We start from the raw sequence: 21,257 nt of genomic DNA, 5'->3' as shown, positions 1-21,257 counted from the left end.
GCAGAGTTTGAGAGAAAAGAAATGCAATTGGAAGTGAAGGTTAGTAGCTGAATTTCATGAAGTCAGTAAGAAGCAATTTGGGAATTATTGGCAAGGGCTGAAACTGATCACTGCAATCTTCCCTAAATTATAATTCTTCCCAATCTGATGCTTGATCAGAAGTCTGAAAAGAGAGACACTGAAAGGTTCATGAAAAACGATGGAATTACAAGTAGATGGCGTGAGTGCATACGTGAAACAATTATATCAAGGAGAAGAAATAAGTAAAGGGGCTCAGGGATAGGTCCTTGCAGGATTCCAAAGTGATAGTGAGAGACAGGAGGAGAGACTCTGGCTCTGGCTACAAGCAGAAAAAGAGGAAAGAGTGGAATCAAGCAAAGGCTGACACACTGATCTGGATGATGGAAGAGAAGCTTCAGATTGATTGGTGTGGTTGCCCAGGACAGAGACTTCAGAGAAGGAAAGAAAAGTTGCAGAGTTGGGCTGAGATGGGGCAAACGGAATTTAAGGCGGACAAGAGTGAGGTGATGCACTTTGGTAGGAGTAACCGGAATGCAAAGTACTGGGCTAATGGTAAAATTCTTGGTAGTGGAGGTGAGCAGAGAGATCTCGGGGTCCATGTACACAGATCCTTGAAAGTTGCCACCCAGGTTGACAGGGCTGTTAAGAAGGCATACAGTGTTTTAGCTTTTATTACTAGAAGGATCGAGTTCTGGAACCAAGAGGTTATGCTGCAGCTGTACAAAACTCTGGTGCGGCTGCACTTGAAGTATCGTGTACAGTTCTGGTCACCGCATTATAAGAAGGATGTGGAAGCTTTGGAAAGGGTGCAGAGGAGATTTACCAGCATGTTGCCTGGTATGGAGGGAAGGTCTTACGAGGAAAGGCTGAGGGACTTGAGGCTGTTTTCATTAGAGAGACGAAGATTGAGAGGTGACTTAATTGAAACATATAAGATAATCAGAGGGTTAGATAGGGTGGATAGAGAGAGCCTTTTTCCTAGGACGGTGACGGCGAGCACGAGGGGGCATAGCTTTAAATTGAGGGGTGAAAGATATAGGACAGATGTCAGAGGTAGTGTCTTTACTCAGAGAGTAGTAAGGGAATGGAACGCTTTGCCTGCAATGGTAGTAGATTCGTCAACTTTTAAGTACATTTAAGTCGTCATTGGACAAGCGTATGGACGTACGTGGAATAGTGTAGGTTAGATGAGCTTCAGATTGGTATGGCAGGTTGGCACAACATCGAGGGCCGAAAGGCCTGTAATGTGCTGTAATGTTCTATAAACGGTACCACGGTCACAGGCATTAAAAATATTGTTCTTGACTCTGGCTGGGGCTATTTCAGTGGTGTTACGTATATGGAAACCGAAGTGAAGAGATTAGAAGAAGAAATTTCAGGAGTAATGGGCAAAGGTTACATGGTAACACATGCCAGGACTTTTGAAGAAAGGAATGTTGGAGAATGGGCGGAAATTTACATCAACAGAAGGCTTAAGAGTGAATGTTTTGAAGAAAGCTGTGCTGACAGCTGTTTTGATAGGCAAAGGGACAAAAGTTTAGAAGAGGAAACCATTTAAACCACCAGTTAGCACAGACATCACGAAGGGAAACTGAAACAATTAGCACTTTACTGAGAGGAGAAACAAGAAAGCATGAGTTTCAAAGACAAGACAAACTTGACAATGGCAGTATAGATAGGAGAACTGCTAGGAGACACAAATAACTCGTTCTCTCTTAAATAAAGAGACAAAGTTCCAAATTACATGGGCAATGAGATGGTAAGAACACTTCTCATTTTCAATATTCTCAACAAAAATATCCATTTGGATTTTCATCTAAAGCTGTACAATAGTCCAACCAGGACATGATAGATTACACAGTGAAAGTAGAAAGGGCAAGTTACCTGCAAAACATTTTCCACTGTTACATTCATCTCCAGGTTCTGCTTACAGTATGCTTGTAGTCTGTTGTTTGTGAAGCCGTAATAATAAGGTGCTGAAAACAAATATCTGGCAGATATAAGTCAAAGAAACCTATCTCACAATGCACATGGGATTCACTGTTGCACAAATAAAACTTTTCAAAGTTGCATGCGCCATTGAAAACAGCCATTTGTGTTACTTCAACTACACAGCAAGTCAGGTAATTGCAAGGTTAAAGGGTGCCTGTTAACATTTACCACTATTCTTTTCATCGTGCTCCTGAATACACGAAGTAATTACCCAATCGCAGTTATCCTCCTATGGTCATTTTTCTCCCTGACCCCAAACCCCGTGATCATCCTCCCTCGGAGGCCTCCCTTAACAGCTATCTGCAATTTGCCATTAGGAGGGATAAAGGACTAATCCACTCCGCCAGGTCACTGACTCCTTGTAGGATGTCTGCATACCAACTGAATTCTCTCAGAGAAGTTCAAGTTGACATTTTACTACACAGGAAATTCAAGGTATTCTTTCCTTATCACCAACTACCCCATTTTTTAAGTCCTAAACCCTTCCCATTCCTCGTGGTTTGCACCAACTCTTTACTGAAGTCAACATGGATGAACAGTTTCTCTGACTTCAATACAGTTGCAACCAAGAGCTGAAGGGGTTCGATGCTTTCATGGTGGTCAAAGGAAGCATTAGAAGACACACTCAGGAATTTTGATATTGTCTCTCAGTCCATGCAGCAGGCCTCTTAGGATGGCGCAATGCATGAAAACAGCTTTGAAGGTAACCGTGTATCAGAGGCTGAGCGAAAAGTCAAGATGACAAAATTTCGAGCCACAAAGCATCAACCAGGAAAGGATAAGCTTCAAGGAACAGCTGCAAAATAACTCTGTCAACAGCATGGCAGAAGTATACACTGAGTGCCCTCTTAATTTGATCAGAATGAAACTGCATAAGACAGGAAGGTTCACGTCTGCAATGAATTTTTAAATAAAAAACTGCCTCTTTTAGTTCTTATTTTTCAATCATTCATATCTCAGATTACTTCCAAGTCAAACGGAACAGATTGGACTGATCTCTAGATGTATTCAAGGAGGCTCGTGTTCCAGCTTTCACAAATTTTCCTCATGGTTCTTTGGAAAAAGAACCAGCTTCCAATGGTCCCAGCCATTAAAAAGATGACGTGAACAGCATGATCTACAGGTATGAACTCTCAATACAACTTGACATAGCTTAAATTTGTCTCATTTTGTTCCAAGTGCAAGCATAATCAGGAAAAGGCAGTGGTACTAAGTTAAGAAGGATACAATGAATCTTCCGGAGGCATGTTGACTTCACCATAGTACACATATCGAAGGAGTGACTCAAAAGCTTGTCGACTCGGCACCATTTCACCAATGGAGATATTAACTTGTCCATCTTCAGGCATAAAGGATCGGAACATAGCTTCAAAGTAACTACAAAACAGCAGGGACAAGAACCAATTACTAAAACAAGGTTATATATCTGTACATTCAGTGTCAGGTCAAAAGTTTCATATATAACACAATAAATAAATCAAATCCAATCTGCTAGTATATGTTTTAACTTGCTGTTTAATTTACAAAATCTCCAATGCTTTAATTCTGTCATTGAGAATATGAAATAGCTAATTTTGACACAACTTTATTAAATCTGAATTGTGTGTTTGGTTATGTTTTAACAGTGTGTTCCTAAATATAGAATAGAATTCTTACAGTGTGGAAGCAGGCCATTTGGCCCATCGAGCGTGCACTGACCCTCTAAAGAGCATCCCACACAGATCCAGCCCCCTACCCTATAACCCCACACTTACCATAGTTAGGCCACCTAGTCTGCACAACCCTGGGCACAACAACATGCAATTTAGCACGGCCAAGTCCGCCCAGCCTGCACATTTCTGGACTGTGGGAAGAAACTGGAACACCCTGAGGAAACCCATGCAGATACGGGGAGAATGGGTAACTGCCTGTGCGGAGTTTGCACAAGGCTGGAATCAAACCTGGGTCCCTGGCACTGTGAGGCAGTAGTGTCAACCACTGAGCCACGTGGTACTGCAGCTGTTTTATTTGAAATTTCAAGGTCAACAGTAGAATCATTGTGTTCAAGCACAGCAATCCAAGCATCTTTGAGAATTCAGTTCAAAGGTAAAATCACTGGTACAATCACTGGAGGCAAGTAATATACAAAATGTATATTTTTGAGGAGGTTGGGACTTTATGACTAATATTATAAAGCTCACTGTTAACTGCATTTTTATTTTAGTGGATCTCCATTTGTTTCCTTTTATAAATCTGTACATGCTGGATTCATTACTACAGCTGCATGGTTAGCTTGGCAATACATTTTTGGGGAAAGAATGGAGATTCAGGCCAAGACCATTACTCCCCAGTAACAAACAGTACATTATTCAAAGCAGGAGATAACATGGTGTGAAGCTGGATGAACGCAGCAGGCCAACCAGCATCAGAGCAGCGGTATAGTTGATGTTTCGGGTCGAGACCCTTCCTCAGGAAAAAGAAATATTCAAAGCAGTTTGTTTTATATGAGGTTCACAAATTAAAAAATAAACACAAAATAATGAAATGTGCGTATGTCTGCACCAATCTACGCGTACATTTATATAATTTGTGCCACTCCAGTCCCAAATTACAGAAACAAGTTGTTCAGAATCCCACAACTGCTTCAGTCACTGTCCCTCATCATTTTTCACCGATGCTGCAGAAACAATTCCATGCTTGGGATACCACAAAGACAGCTTTTCTCTGGAGTCTCCCTCCCAACTTGTCAGCAATCTAATTGAACCACTCCAGCTTCTAGAATGTTGCAGTCGCAAGATTTAAAATTGTGACCTGCATGCCACAGGAACACTGAAGAACAGGACAATGTTCTTTAGTGAAGAAAGACAGAAAAAGAAACCTGTACTAGCGACTCTTTAAAAACTGACTACCCATAACCTGAACAGAGTGACGTCAATGTACAAAGAAAATGGCCACATATGGTAAGCAGAGACTAACTACTGCAACAGTTCTTGGAATTTGACTTTTTTGAACACAAAATACTGTTCAAGTGAATTATTAAAAAAAAAGTTTCCTGCTCCTCACACCTCCAAATCATTTTAATTTGCTTCCAAGTGCATAAACTGTAGATTCTGTCGATTCCGCAATCCAGGTGCCCTTCATCTTAAAGATGATCACTTCTTACGATTTGAGCATATTTCCTAAAGTTGGACCTTCCAGTCTTTGAATATTAGTGAATGGGTGAGGGAGGAGATAGGGTAGGGCAGTAGATGTGCAAAGTAGGCAAATATGAAGAGTTTTTAATTCATTAGCGGGATGAGGGCGTTGCTTGGTAGGTAGCATTTATTGCCCATTCCTAACTGCCCAGAGGGCAGTTCAGAGTCAACCACATTGCTGTGGGTCTGGAGTGACATGTAAGCCAGACCAGTTAAGAATGGCAGCTTCCGTCCTTAAAGGACATTACAGGGGTAGCGAGTGGATACAACAGTAGTTAGGTTGGCTCACAAGGATGGTTGGGTGGTTCAAATGGTAGTTATGTGGTTGCTAGGAATCATAGTGTTGGGTGGGAGGTGCATTGTGTCTAGCTACCCAGATGTTAGATCTGGCCAACATTTCCTGCTAACTGAGTAATTCCTGATCAAAGCTTAAAGGTTCTGACCCTAGCTTGGAGACGCTTATGGAGAGTCCCGGAATCAGGGAAATGCCCATTGGAACTTCCTGAACAACTGCCATGTGGGTCCACACTTCCACTGACTCCTTTGGTTACATATCAAGATGATCCCAACGTCGAAAGATTTGATTCAATGTTAGTACCTTAGTTGATCAGATTTAAGCCACATTATTTTTCTTGTAACGTAAACAATATGCAAAATAAAGTTAGAGTGAGATGGACTTTGCGTTTCACTTTTCTGCGACTTATACCTTTGAATAATATGTTGAATAGAAATGTACAATTACAACAGTATGCCAAAATTTTTCGTTTACATAATCCCACCGAGTTGCTGAGACATTTGATAAACAAAGCAGTGGAAAAAGTTCCCAATTATATATGCATGCATTTAACAAAGACTTCTTAAAATGTGATAAATAGCAAAGGAGGATTGAGCCCAGTTCTGAGTGAAGATTAAACTATCCATTTGAAGTTTCATCTTTCTTCTGGAGATACAAACAGGTTAAAATATCATGCCACAGACATAGTGAGCAACTGATGAGAGTCTGAAACTTGGATACAGCCTAGGCTAGGATATGGAGGCTCATGACCTGCGCCTGCGTGACTAGTTGCAACTAGGAGCAACTGCCGAAAGCTCTTGGTAACTTAGACGGCAAAAAGATGACTTCTTGATGCAAGTTAGCACAACAAAAATGGCTTCTAGCCTGGGAACTAATTCTGCTAGAGCTGCATAAATAACTAACCCTCAGACTGTTGCAAAGAAAGATTAGCAGACAATGTGCCCTTTAGAATACAGAGGTAACTTGATAAGATAATGCAGTACTAACCGTTCTAACTGACCTTCGAGTGCCAATGTTGCAGCACTATGTGATGAGATAAAAAGTAACCTAAGCGCTGTGACGTAAGTTGTTTACCAGTTAATATTATTGGATTAAGTAACTGTCAATGAAGCAATATCATGTATTGATTGGTAATTGTTTGAATATACCATGCGATCACGCCATGTACCCTGCTTTAAGAAAAGTATAAAAATGTTTTTGTATTAAGTTGTGTGTGCAGCTCCTCTGAGGAATATGGAAGTGCTCAACTTCTGCGTTTCCAGATGATCTGTACCCGGCTGTATAAAGAAATAAAAAAAAGAGTACAGTCTTAAACAGCCAGACCGATTGCGAGTGTTCATCAACCGATTGCGGAATCGAGACACCCCACCGGGGGTCGAGATTTTCACTGACAGGACAGGCTTGATGGGCCAAATAGCCTGCTCTGTTCCTAATTTCCATGTTTCTATATATTTAAGACACCAGTAAGACAAATGCAATGACCTCAGCTCTGAGCATCATCTAACTTACCAAGAGAAAGTTTAGCAGGCACCTGCAAAGCAATGGGTGGAGGTGTTATTGTTCATTTGTCACTGACCTGGAACGGGCAGCTAGGATTGCTTTATGGGCTGGTCTGGGATGACCATCCAACAGCAGGGTTATATCGCAGAATTCCATGCCTGCTCCCTCCAGATAGTTCTTCATATCCTGAACCAAAGATGTGCCTGATATGAAAGTAAAACAGGAAGTTACAAGTAACATTTGCCCTACTGGCAAATTGTAGCAAACAAAATTTTAAAAATTCCCTTCGACTGACAGAGTATATAATCAATCACGAGCACTTACGTTTCTTGATATACATTGGAAAGACACAGCAAGACTAATATTTGCTGCATACTACAGAATTCAAGTCAACCCTTGAAACACTGAAAACATCTTCCAAATGCTGGTGTTGGTGTGTATTCGTGGTCACCATTTTGAAATGCAGAAAAAAGAATCAATTTTAATCAGTTGCACATTTTAGTTTTGACTTAGTTTTGACCATCATCAGGATCCCATTCTGGATCAGATTTGGCACACTGTTGCAGTTACCCTTTTCTTGAATGATCTGATACAATTTGTAATTGACAGCATCCCAAGTTTGATGACGAAAGCACACAAAACATCAAGTGGTACAGTGCGCGGATTTCCATTTTTTGCAAAGGTATTTTTCTGTCAACCATTCACATATTCAATTCAGCATGAACGTTGTTTCTGAATGGCATGCTGATGCACTTTTCCAAGATTGAAATGAAAACTTTAAAGCTTCTCATATAAGATCAATTGGAGTGTTATGTCATTGCAGGTGCCCGGTGACCTTATTGGTTATCTGGCATCTGAAAATGCCTCATGCTAATAATCCAGATTCCTTACTCAGGCCACTAGGATACACATTCCATACATTATCAAACCATAACTTCACTTCATTCGTATCCATCTAACTCTGGTCATAGGCGTGCACAAAAGATCCAGCACAGAACCTGATCTTAGGCATGCTTTATACTTGAAAATTGCTATTGAGCATGCAGGCTAGTATTGTCTTTAATCTCATTTTTTCATATCCTGTGGTTTACAATAAAACTCGAACTATTTTCGAACATTTCAAATCCACAGTTTAGTTTCCAGGTTCATCAAAATTCATAGAGACTTCATCCAGATTGCTGATTGACCTGAAGGAGAGAGATATTTTTGTCGTCTGATAACAAACCGGTCATTTTGGCAATAAGGTCTTTAGGTCTTCTGCTGCAAACATTTCATTCCATAAAGGGGCTACACCAACTTTGTTGGGCTCATTGTTTTTGGTTGATTTAAGTGCATACATGTTCTCATGATTCATTTGGTCTGGAGAATCTTCTTTGATGTGATTCTTTCTGATTTATACAACAGTGAGTTCCCTTGCTGTAGCATGGTTATTTGATGAGTAAGTAAATGTTATGTCTTTTAGCTTGACACCACCTTCATATTTCATTTTTTTTGCCAGCAAGTCCATTCCTTGCTTGGTGTATTGTAAATCCCCACACACCATCTTGGCAATGCAGTCCAGTTCACTGACTTAATTCCATATGCTTGCTTATAAAGGTGAGTAAAATGTGCATTTGCGATGAAAATGACGATCAACTCTAAATTCAAGTACTGCATTTTTTTTGAAGTAAAGCAGGATCAACATATATGCCAACTGTAATCCTAAACATCAAGTTTAATGTCAAAAAGTAAAATTATCTTCTATTCCATGATCTAAGATAGGAATTACAGCATTCAAGCAGGCCATTCAAACCTACAGATCTATGCTATTAATGCACCGTCTCAGCCTCCTCCTACTCTTTAACCACAGCCATCAACACAAATGTCTATTTTCCCTCATGTGTATTTGGCTCTTCTCTGAATGTATTTAATATATTCGCCTCAACTAGTCCTTGTGGTAACAATTATCACAACATAACCACTCTCTAGGTAAAGTTGCTTCTCTTAAATTTCTTAGTGATTACTGCTTATATTTATTCTGGTCTATCCCAGTCACATATAGGCACTTCCACTCCTTGCTGACCCTATCAAACTCTGTCATTATCTTCATGACCCCTAATTAGTGAGCCCCTCAATCTTTGATTTTGCAATGAAAAATAACCTCAGTCTATTCAAAACAAAAACAGAAATCGCTGGAAAAGCTCAACAAGCGTGGTAGCATCTGTGGAGAAACATCAGAGTTAACATTTCGGGTCCAGTGACCCTTCTTCAGAACTAACGGTAGCTAGGAAAAGGATTGCGTTTAAACAGAAGATGGGGTGGGGAAATGGGTAAAAGATAGGTGGAGGTTGAGCTCAAAGAGAGGGAGAAACAGTTGGATAGACAAAGGAGTGGTCAAAGGTAAATTTGGGGCCAAACCAAGTTCATCCAACCTAAAGAGTGTGTGAGACACAAATTGGACCTTCAGGAAGAAATATCGAGAACTACCTCACCATTGCAAAATAAACAGTTGGTTTATACCAACAGGCCTCAGAAAGCAGTAGCTTGGGAATGTTTTAGACATCTTCACAGAAGTGGTTAACCAAAACAAGTATAAAAAAAAGTCAGAATTTTTAATGCTGGAAACCAGAAACAAAAGTAGAAATTGCTGGAAAATCTCAGCAGGGCTGGCAGCATCTGTGGCGAGAAATCATTGTTAATGTTTTGGGACCAGTAACCCTTCTTTAGAACTCTGAAAGAGGGTCACTGGACCCAAAACATTAACTCTGATTTCTCTCCACAGATGCTGCCAGACCTGCTGAGGTCCTCCAGCATTTCTGCTTTTGGTTCAGTATATTTGCTTCACACAGAATAATTCCTTGTACTAGTTTAAGTAATGTTCATTTCACACTAATTACCTATATCAACAGGCTGATCGGAATTTACCCGTGTCGGAGGCTGATGCTTTCTTCTTACAATCTCCACAATTAAGCAGGGTGAAAGATACTCAAACTCTTTGGTCATTATCACCTGGTTAAAGTGAGATTCTTTGACCACAAAATTTAGGCAGTATTCCTGAAACAGAAGAAGAACTAAAATCATTCCAGTTTCTCTCAAAATTCTTTCATTTTGGTGAATGAGTGGGAAGCACCACTTCTTCCACTTCTAAAGCTACCAAATGCAAGAACAGAACTGCTCCAGAAAATGCATGCTACACATCCAAGGAAAATGAAGTCAGCATTTAGGAATGGGGCACCTTTCTACTTTTGGCAACAAGTGCTATCATCAAGCAGTCTCTGATTCAGCTATGAAGTTAATCACTACGCAGCTTGTTCAGAAGCTAATTAATTGAACAGCGATGGTATTAATTTCGCAGTTGGGCAGTAGCTCAGTATTTGCCAAGTAGCTCAAACAGAATGCAATGTGTGGTTTAAAGAGGTTACCTCTGTGATAGGAACACTGATTGTAAACAGCATTCTTAGTTAAAGGTATTTGGTCATTTTGTCCTCTCAGAGCGGTGTACATACCTTTAGTTGGTCCAGCTGCAGTTTATTGGCATTCTCACATACAGTGAGCACGTTTTGAAGGTCTACGGAAGCCTCAATGTACTGCAGGCACAGCTGTTCTAGCCGAGCCAGATGAAAGCTCAAGGCAAGCTTGTAAACATCCATTATCAGCAAGACATCCTGCACGTGACCTACGTGACAAAGAAGGCGACATCTCAGCATTTCAAACATGAAAATACTATTCAGGAATTAGAAATGACGCTTAGCCCATACCGTTTCTGATATGGAAGTGCTTTATGTTGACAGTAAAAAAAAGCAGAGAAAAAAATTCCATACGCTGTCACCATTGCTCATTTTGACGAGTGGGACATTCACTTAATATTCTTTTCAAAATAATCAAGAAAAGTTTTGGCATCTGTTAGAAGAGTTGAACACTCTAATACTATGCTTTATAAGGTACTCAACCCACGATGTGCACAGGACAAGACCCACAGAAATGAGACTGATTAAAGCAGCAATACTTATCTATAATGCACAGAAGAGGAGATTCTGCCCTAGCATTTCAACTGGGTTCACTTTCATTCCCCATTCTCAGCAGGCGTCGTTGTACACAAGTTAGGAGAAAGCAATAGGATAAAAGAATTCTATAATTCAGGAAACAGACTGGGATTTTTGAAGGCATGAATCTAGGACTGTAAGTTGTTTCCCTGGTGCCATGATCTAGGATGTCACTGAGTGGCTTCAGATCACTGATGATGAACAGCCAGTAGCCACTGTATTGATATGTATATCAGTACTGACAACATAGCACATTTACTTGTGCAAGAGTTGAATTTTTAGACTATGCTTTAAGGTTAAATTTATGGGGTCGACTATTATATGGATACCACTTTTGAGGGGCTGAAATTCACGCCACAGTCCAAATTACCGTTGATCTCAAAATGAACAAATAAAGACACCACGAATTACAGTAATTACCAGATAAAGACAACAGAAACAGAAATGAATTAGTAAGCTTTTATTTATACATACAAAAAGTGAAGCAGAAATATAATATGGCTTTAAATTACAGTTACATGGTGCATCTTAAATATGTCAAATACAAAAGTTCATTAAAATCCTGCAAGGCCACATATGTTCAATATCTTCAGCACCAAACAAAGCTTCATAATCATTAGGATGAATGCTATCATCACATGGATTCTCTTCATCTTCACTGTCTGTAGTTAGAAGTAGCACATCATCCACTTCTTCATCTATGTCATCCCATAGATAACTGTCCTCTGCACCGTCTAAAGCATTCAAAATTTCACATTTCTTGGAATGATTTAAAAATAGTGTCAGCTTTTATTTCTTTCCACGAATCAATGATCCATTCACACATCAGTGGCAGTGATGGAGCCTCCATTTGTGTATGTTTTTTCTCCATCACACATCCAGTTTGTCCACTTCATTCACATCATGTCCTTAAAAGGCTTATTTATGCTAACATCTGCTGGTTGGAAAACACTTGTAAGTTTGCCAGCAATTACAGTTATGTCAGTGTTATGTGATCACAACATTCTTCACGAGATGTGGTCTAAACTGGTCCCAGATGAGCAAACTCTTTTCCTTTCATAGTCCACCAGGTCATAAATTTCAAACTTCCTTTATCCATTCTCTCTCCATCTTTGTCCATCCAGTTTTTTGGATGCATACGGTCAACAATTCTGTTTGGAAATTTCTCCTTTGGCAAAGTTTTTCTCTTAAAAACAGACATCGGTTTTAACCCCGTGCCATCAGCCATACAAGAAAGAACTAAAGTAATCCTACTTTTCTCATGGCCAGTACTTTTCACCAATACTGCTTTTCTCCTTTTTGGCTCATAGTTTGATTCTCCGGCATGTGGAGAGTAATAGGCAGTTTGTCCATGCTTCCAATGTATGGACTTGTAGCCTTCCTTCTGCTGATTTCTGATTTACAACTGGTAGAACTGTAAAATCTTAGCTATGAGTTCAACAAGCAGCTTTTGTTCAATCTTAGTTATCTGCCAAAGCACTAAGTCATGCCTTCTCATGAACCTCGTACACCATCCAGCACTCGTCTTAAAATCCAAAAATCCATCCTTCTTTGATTCATTTCGTGCATGGATTCAGGTGGCTTCATGACTAACAAATTTTCCAATGTGACGATTTTCAAGTATCAGCTCAGCAACTTTTTTTCTCCAGTTGAGGCCCCTTGCTAGATTTACCTCTGTTGGCTCACTTTCATTTTGGCATTGTCTGAAGTTGGTTCAATAGCTTTCTCCAGCTCACACAAGTTTCTCCGAAACACAAAATTCTCTTGCTGCGACAGTTATTTGCCTTCTCTGCAACTTCAATGACTTTCAGTGTAAACGCTGCTGTATATTTTTTGTTTTCTCTTAAGGACATTTTTACACAAAAAGAAGAAGAAATTTCAAAACCTCAGCTAGATACATGACTGTATTCCACAAATACCTGACACTGACTTGATGCAACTTAAACTAACATGCCAAATTCTTCCAATTCCCTCCATTTTCTCTTGTCAATTGTTGTTTAGTTTTTCAAAGTAACATTGCAAGCTTTTATCTCCAATAAATAAGTTACACAATTGATTCTCATATAGCCTTAACAATCATTTCCTCATCACAACATTTTTGTTCAGGATAATACATTGACTCACAAATGTTGATCCGCTGTGAAGAACTAGGGTCAACGTTCACAGGAGATATATAGAAAATTCAAGATTTTTTAGCCAAAAATAGGGGGTTGACTTTACATGAGATTCATTTTTACTCCAGCATACACAGTAGATGGAAACTGAGATGAGAGCCTCCTGCAGGCAGTTTTGAGGGAGCTAACAAAGAAATGGTAGAGCAGCATCTCAAAAAGTAGTGATCTCCAAATTACTTCCAGTGCCATACATTAGTAAGTACAGATATGGAATGGAAACAGCATATAAATCTGCAGCTGAAGCGATGGTGCTGGAAGAGGGGCTTTAGATTCTTGGGACACTGAAACTAGTTCTGGAATACGTGGTACATGTACATGTCATATAGGACTGGCTCTCAAACAGGATTAATGTCCTTGCAAGGTGATGTATTTGAGACAGTAGGGTACTTTTTGTACACTGGATGAATCCAAATCATCAAAAACAATGGTCATATATACAAGTTTACAGCGTCATTCAGTTCTTTACACTGTACAGAAAACTACTGTGTCAATGTTTGATGATAAACTGCTGAACTGTGAGAAATGACTGAGTTTTGCTGGGAGATCCTGTGAAATCTTAGTCTTCTATCACAATACAAAATTGTTTATTTTCATAAACTTGGAACGCCACCCAGGGCTGACTTTAAAACCTGTGGTGCCTAATGTTCTCACATGTTCCAGAACGAAGATGTTTGCAGACAAAACAAAGCTGGGTGGGAGGATGAACTGCGAGGAGGGTGCAGAGGTGCTTCAGTGTGATTTGGATAAGTTAAATGAGTGGGCAAATACATGGTAGATGAAGTAGAATGCCGATAAATGTGAGGTTACCCACTTTGGTGGCAAAAACAGGAAGCAGGTTATTATCCAAATGGCAACCGTTTGGGAAAGAGGGAAGTGCAATGAGACCTGGGTGTCCTTGTATGCCGGTCACTGAAAGTAAGCATGCAAGTGCAGCCGGTGAAGAAGTCAAATGATCTGTTAGTGACAGGATTCAAGTATAGGGTGAGATCACACCTGGAGTATTTTGTGCAGTTTTGGTCTACTTATCTGTGGAAAGATATTCTAGCTACGGAGTGAGTGCAACAAAGGTCGACCAGGCTGGCGCCTGGGATGGCAGGGCTGACATACAAAGACAAACTGAATCAGTTAGGCATACATTCACTGGAGTTTAGAATAATGAGGAGGCTTTTCAAAGAAATGTTCATTTCATTCGCATAAGATTAAGCAGGGTAAATGCAGAAAAGATATTCCCAAGGACGAAGGGTCCAGAAATGAGGGCCACAGTTTAAGGACCTAGAGTAGGCCATTATGGGCTGAGTTAAGGTCAAACTCAGAGTGGTGAGCCTGTAGAATTCTCTGTCAAAGAATGAGACTGAGAACAAAATATTAAATGTTTTTAAGGAGTTAGATATAGCTTTTTAGGGCTAGAGGGATCAAAGGATATGGGATGAAAGTGAGAACACGGTATTGGATTGAATGATTAGCTTCAATGCTATGAATAGCACAGTTGGCATAAAGATTTAATGGCCTACTCCTGCTCCTATTTTCTATGTTTTTGTGAGGCGTAGAAGGATGAACAGTCAATGTTGAGGACTCTCAGAGCCACTTCCTCCTGAATGGCCTAGTGGCATTATCACTGAGCTGTTAATCTAGAGATGCAGATAATGTTCTGCGGACACGGGTTCGAATCCAGCCACGGAAAACGGTGGAATTTGAATTCAACAAAAAAAAATGGAATTAAGTGTCTAATGATGACCACTGTCAATTGTCAGGAAAATCCATCTCGCTCACTAATGGCCTTTTGGGAAGGGAGCTGCTTTCAATACCTGGCCTGGCCTATGTGACTCCAGATGCACAGTAATGTGGTTTCCACTTAACTAGGCAACTAGAGATGGGCAATAAATGCTGCCCAGCCAGCAATGCCCTCATCCCAGGAATTAATGAAGAGAAAAATATTAGTACCACTGTGCTGCCACCTCCGATGGCTTTATCCTGTGGTTCCACAGAGTCTATCTAAAGATGAAATGGAAGGATTCTTTTCCAGTGTTTGCAAATATTGTTACAATCAAGACTGGGAGAGTGCACTGTTGCAGTAGTTTCACTACTTAACAAGTCACAACAACAAAAAAAGATTTTTTTCCCCAGTTGACAGGATGATCAATTAAATACCATATCTTCATCAGGTGTTTTTCTATCAACCAGGTTTCTTAATATTGATGTATCAAAATTACTATTCATATATAATTATTAATCAGTAAAGTTACAATAATTGGTTAAAATATACAATAACATAGAAGTATACATGTTTATTCCTCAAAATAGTGGGAAAGTATAGACATGCTTTCAGGAAAAGACAAGGAACACTTTTCTCCCCCTGGAGAAAGCAAAATACCACTGATGTTGAAATCCGAAATAAAAATAAACAGAGAATGCTGGAGAAACTCAGTGGGTCTGGAAACATCTGATTACTCTCCACAGAGTTAATGTTTTGAGTCTAAAGATGCTTCTTCAGACTTTTTAATGAGATTGGCTTTCCAACAAAAATAATTCTGCCACTGGTAATTTTTGAAGGTGAAAGGATAAAGTGTAGGACGTTTCCAAAGCCTCTACTTCTCTGATGTCCACCACATGAGGTCAAACCACTTATAATGCACAGTTGCCTCTAAAATCTTGCAGACACCACTTGCTCAGGCAATAGAATCTTCAGATGTTCTTTCAATCCTTCTTGCAAAAGATCGAATATGTTTCACCTTGAACTCCAAAGATGGTTTTCTTTTCAGAAATTAGCTGGATAGCTTGTTATCAGCAAACTTTCCTCCAACTGAACCAGATTAAGTTAGAACATCTCCAACTCCTGTATTGAACACAGCCTCAGCAGGCAAGCAGCTTTCAGCAGTCAAGTATTCAATTATCCCTTTCAACGTATTTCCACAGAATTTGAAATAAAACAATTTTTCACCGACCATCAAAACCTAAATTCTCTAAGTAAATATAAACATAAAGCACAAAAAATGACTGAGCGACCATTTTGCAGAACTCCTACAATCTGTCTGCAAAAATGACTGAGTTGCCAGTTGCTTGCCACTTCAACACACCACTGTGTTCCCTAGTCAACATCTTGGGCTTGCTGCAGTGCTCCAGTGAAGTTCAGCATAAATGGGAAGATTAATACCTCATTTTCTGCTTGGGAACACTGCAGCCTTCTAGACTCAGTATCAAGTGCAATGATTTTGAGACTTGAGCACCTTCTCTCATGCCCTTATAGCAACCCCTACATACCAAGACTTGTCATCACATGGGCTGATACCACACACAACCCATTGTCAGCCACTAATAGTCCCTATTAGTAGCTACCCATTCTGCCAGGCTGACTTTTTCCCACTCTTTTGTCTTCCCAAGTGCTTTCCTCCCTCTGTCTGGGCTCTACCTCTACTTATCGTCTACTCCTCAAGCCCTCTACTACTCTACCTATAGCACCATTTTCCTATCTACGAACAGTTCTGAAGAAGGATCACGACCTGAAAGCATGGATTTATGAAGGGGAAATCATACTTGACAAATCTGTTAGAATTCTATGAAGATGTAAATAGGAGAGTTGACAAGGGGAGCCAGTTAATGTAGTACATTTGGACTTTGAGAAAGCACTTGACAAAATGCCACGAAAAAGATTAATGTGCAAGATTAAAGAGCATGGGGTTGGGGCAAGTGTATTGAGATGGACACGCAACTGGTTGGCAGAGAGGAAACAAAGAGTAAGAATTAATGAGTCCTTTTCAAATTGGCAGGCAGTAACTAGTGGGGTGCCACTGGGATTGGTGCTGGGGCCCCAGCTATTCACAAGTTATATTAATGACTGAATGAGGGAACAAAATGCAACATCTTCAAGTTTGCAGATGATACCAAGTTGGGTGGGAGGGTTAACTGTGATGAGGATGCAGAGATCCTTCAGCATGTTCTTGATAGTGGAGTGAGTTGGCAAATCAATGTCAGATGCAGCATAATTTGGATAAATGCAAGGTTATGCAAGTGATGCACTTTGGTAGGAGTAACCAGAAGGCAAAGTACTGGGCTAATGGTAAAATTCTTAGTAGTGTAGATGAGCAGAGAGATCTCGGGGTCCATGTACACAGATCCTTGAAAGTTGCCACCCAGGTTGACAGGGCTGTTAAGAAGGCACACGGTGTTTTAGCTTTTATTAATAGAGGGATCGAGTTCCGGAACCAAGAGGTTATGCTGCAGTTGTACAAAACTCTGGTGCGGCCGCACTTGGAGTATTGTGTACAGTTCTGGTCACCATATTATAAGAAGGATGTGGAAGCTTTGGAAAGGGTGCAGGGGAGATTTACTAGGATGTTGCCTGGTATGGAGGGAAGGTCTTACGACGAAAGGCTGAGGGACTTGAGGCTGTTTTCGTTAGAGAGAAGAAGGTTGAGATGTGATTTAATTGAAACATATAAAATAATCAGAGGGTTAGATAGGATGGATAGGGAGAGCCTTTTTCCTAGGATGGTGACAGTGAGCATGAGGGGGCATAGCTTTAAACTGAGGGGTGAAAGATATAGGACCGATGTCAGAGGTAGTTTCTTTACTCAGAGAGTAGTAAGGGATTGGAACGCTTTGCCTGCAATGGCAGTAGATTCACCAACTTTAGGTACATTTAACTCGTCATTGGATAAGCATATGGACGTACATGGAATAGCGTAGGTTAGATGGGCTTGAGATCGGTATGACAGGTCGGCACAACATCGAGGGCCGAAGGGCCTGTACTGTGCTGTAATGTTCTATGTTATTCACTTTGGAAGCAAAAATCAAGAAGACAGATTACTAGCTGAATGGCTGTAAATTGGGAGAGGGGAGTGTGCAGTGGGACCTGGGTGTCCTTGTGCACTATTCACTGAAGGTAAGCATGCTGGTGCAGCAGGTGGTAAAGAAGGCAAATGGTATGCAGGCCTTCATTGCAAGAGCTTTAAAGTATAGGAGCAGTGATGTGTTATGCAGTTGTACAGGGCCTTGGTGAGAACACACCTGGAATACTGTGAGCTATTTTGGTATCCTTTTCTGAGGAAGGATGCTCTTGATCTTGAGGGAGTGCAGCAAAGGTTTACCAGGTTGATTCCAGGGATGGTGGGTCTGACATATAAAGACAGATTGACTAGTTTAGGATTGTTTTTGCTGGACTTCAGACAAATGGAGGGATTTTATAGAGACTTGTAAAATTCTAACAGGACTGGGCAGGATAGATGCTGGGAGGATGTTCCTGATGGTGGGTCTGTCCAGAACCAGGGGTCACAGGATGAGGATTCGGGGTAGATCGTTTAGGACGGAGGTGAGGAGACATTTCTTCACACAAAGACTGGTGAGCCTGTGGAATTCATACCACAGGAAGTTGTTAAGGCCAAAACATTGATTGTACTGAAGAAGCAACTAGATATAGCACTTGGGGGTGAATGGGATCAAAGGTTATGGACATAAAGCAGGATTAGGCTACTGAGTTGGACAATCAGCCATGATTGTAAAGAATGATGGAGCAGGCTCGAAGGGCCGAATGGCCTCCTCCTATCCTTACCTTCCGCGTTTCTTGGAAAGGTTAATATTTCCTTTTCTCCACAGTTGCTGCCAGATCTGAATTTTTCCAGAAATTTCTGTTTTTGCTTATAAATTTAAAGCATCTTCGTTACAATATAAATACAAGTTATTGTCACCTTAGCGATTGTGATAAGTGCACAGGTCTGAAATTGAAGGATTATTGGATGGTATCTACAATTAAAATATCAAACATGAAATGGACAACAGCTGCACATGTCAGTCATTTGCTGTCCTCCACTACAGGCAAGTTTAGAATTATATTCTGTTTAAATAAGATAGGTGAGACATTAGAGGGACCAAAAAAATGTACTTTGTGAGTCTTTCTTAGAATTTATTCTTTGTCCGATTTATTCTACAGATTTGTGCCAGCACAGCTCAGTTTCTCAGATTTACTAAATCATTCAAGGAATTTAATTACTGCAAAATGGTGGAAGATTTAAGCATGTCATACTGATAGTTTTTCAACAATGAAATGAATCAAATCAACCATAAGATTAACATGCGCAGAAAACGCTTGAAATGCTCAGCAAACTAGTCAGCATTACAACAGCAGTTGCTTACTGCATAAAATATATACAGGAATTGTAAAAACAGAAGCCAAAACTTTGAGAAATTCAGTGGCTAAGGGGATAATTCTTAATAACCAAAGTTTAGGAAGGAGGAAGCCGAATTCTCTCAATTTCGTACAAAATATTTGAAATAAAAATGCCATTTTTGAAAAGAAGCAAAGTGGGATTGAAGGAGATTTGAATTAGCAGAAAAAGAATTGAACATTACCTTTCCGTGGGTACTTGATTTTGTCAGTGTAGAGAAACTGCATCAGGATCTCAAATGGTTGCGCCTCAGCTTCACGGATCATCACCTCCAGCTGAAGCTGGGAATTTGCTGGTTTCACATTAGTGCTTGCTATTTCTTCTCCAACTGCCATCTCCTGCTTGGTTTTCTGATGGTCAGGAAGTTGGTAAAACATTAAAATCAGTCAAATTGACAGTAATGGAGGAAACTGGTTACTTGCTGATGGACAATCAGAAAATGTTTATAAAATTTTCCCAGGGATAGCAAGATGAAAAAAAATGTACTAGGCCTTTTTGTATTTATAGTGTGGAATTGCTGCAAGACAACTCATCAAAAGGCTTCCAATGGAGCTAAAACTACCAATATGTAAATAGTATAGAAAAGAAATTGAAAACGATAGAAGAAACACAATGTGTTTGTTATATCACACTTCAGGAGGGTGACATAATGGTCGACACAGTAACATGACATAGCGTCAGCGATTTAGCAGCCAGTTTTACACACTGCCTAATTCTCCTTTTCCTTCTCTCAATTTCAGGGTTAGTCATAGTTTAACATACGCTCCAGACATCTGAATTCCTCACTTTCAAATGGTCAAGTCTTCAGTACATTAGTACTGATGCCTTTAAAAGAATCTGACAGCATCTTAATTCAAACTACCTACCTGCTTTAGCCGATCTCTGGCCTGGATGATCTTCTTTCTTAACCATTTGCTTCGAGCTGTGACCATTGCTATATGCCCTTTAACTCTCTCTTCTTTCTAGTATCAGGTCAGAAAAAATAATGATTAATACATCATCACTTGGGTAATCATCAACCAGGGTTGGTGATATCATTAAGTGATGAAAACGTCCAGTGCAGAATCATCTGATGCACTGGATCACACCAGGATATAGTACTAAAAAGTCAACGTTCACACTCTGAATCACTCAAACTTGCTTTTCATGAACCAAATGCCAAAATGCTGGCCTGAATCCAGATTAACAGCTGTTACCTCTCCTAGGATGAATTCCACATCACAGAACTGCCTGTTCTCCCACAGTCTCCCATAGTCTTCATGTAAAGTGCATTTTGGATAACAGGAAAACTGGAATTGAAAGGTAGAGATTTGAAGATGTAAGATGTGTAGATGCTCCATACCGACAACGCAAAGAATTATATTAAATATGCAACACAAAGCCCAGCTACATTCAACTCAAGGTGTTAACTCTGTTTTTCTCTTCATAGATGCTCCCAGACCTGGTGAGTTTCTGCAGCATCCTCCATTTTTACTTCAAATCTCCAGCATCTGCAGTATTTGGCTTTTAGTTTAGTGTGTACCGATCTCTCATTCGATCCAACCGTTCGGTACATCTTTTCTTTTTCATCTCACTTACCTAGTTCTTTTGAAAGTATTCATCCCTATTATTCATACCACTTCCTACGGTATCAAGTTTTACATTCTAACCATTCTCTGAGCAAGCAAATTTCTTATTTTCCTGTTGGATTGTATTTATATTCTATTTATGATCTCCACATCTACCCTGCCCAAACTAACTATAATCTTTAAGAACTTGACAAAAAGAAGCCCTGTTCAATCTTTTCTAATAGCTGTCATTTCTCAGTTCTTATATTGCTCTTGGAGACCAGAATGATGTCAACACAAGGTCTGACCTAGGGGCTATTTAATGTTTAAGATAATGTGACCACTTTTGAGTTACACGTTCCTAGAAACAAGTTC

The 21,257-nt window shown here is 40.0% G+C and overlaps 1 protein-coding gene across 2 annotated transcripts in view; it reads right to left on the bottom strand.

Moving 5' to 3' along the window:
* lztr1 (leucine zipper like post translational regulator 1) overlaps window positions 1–21,257 on the bottom strand; it is a 69,766-nt gene that overhangs the window by 12,963 nt on the left and 35,546 nt on the right. For both annotated transcript variants that reach the window (XM_048556335.2, XM_059655128.1), the window contains exons 12-19: window positions 20,532–20,624; window positions 20,202–20,297; window positions 19,520–19,685; window positions 10,467–10,636; window positions 9,858–10,014; window positions 7,058–7,184; window positions 3,241–3,390; window positions 1,906–2,011 (exon numbers count right to left, since the gene is read on the bottom strand). In XM_048556335.2, the coding sequence (XP_048412292.1) occupies window positions 1,906–2,011; window positions 3,241–3,390; window positions 7,058–7,184; window positions 9,858–10,014; window positions 10,467–10,636; window positions 19,520–19,685; window positions 20,202–20,297; window positions 20,532–20,624 (1,065 nt within the window). The remainder of the gene's footprint in view (window positions 1–1,905; window positions 2,012–3,240; window positions 3,391–7,057; window positions 7,185–9,857; window positions 10,015–10,466; window positions 10,637–19,519; window positions 19,686–20,201; window positions 20,298–20,531; window positions 20,625–21,257) is intronic.

The sequence above is a fragment of the Stegostoma tigrinum genome, chromosome 26 (genome assembly GCF_030684315.1).
Source record: "Stegostoma tigrinum isolate sSteTig4 chromosome 26, sSteTig4.hap1, whole genome shotgun sequence".
NCBI classification, from domain to species: Eukaryota; Metazoa; Chordata; class Chondrichthyes; order Orectolobiformes; family Stegostomatidae; genus Stegostoma; species Stegostoma tigrinum.
The sequence above is the reverse complement of the archived record's forward strand: the minus strand, read 5'-3'. Positions and strand labels throughout refer to the sequence as shown.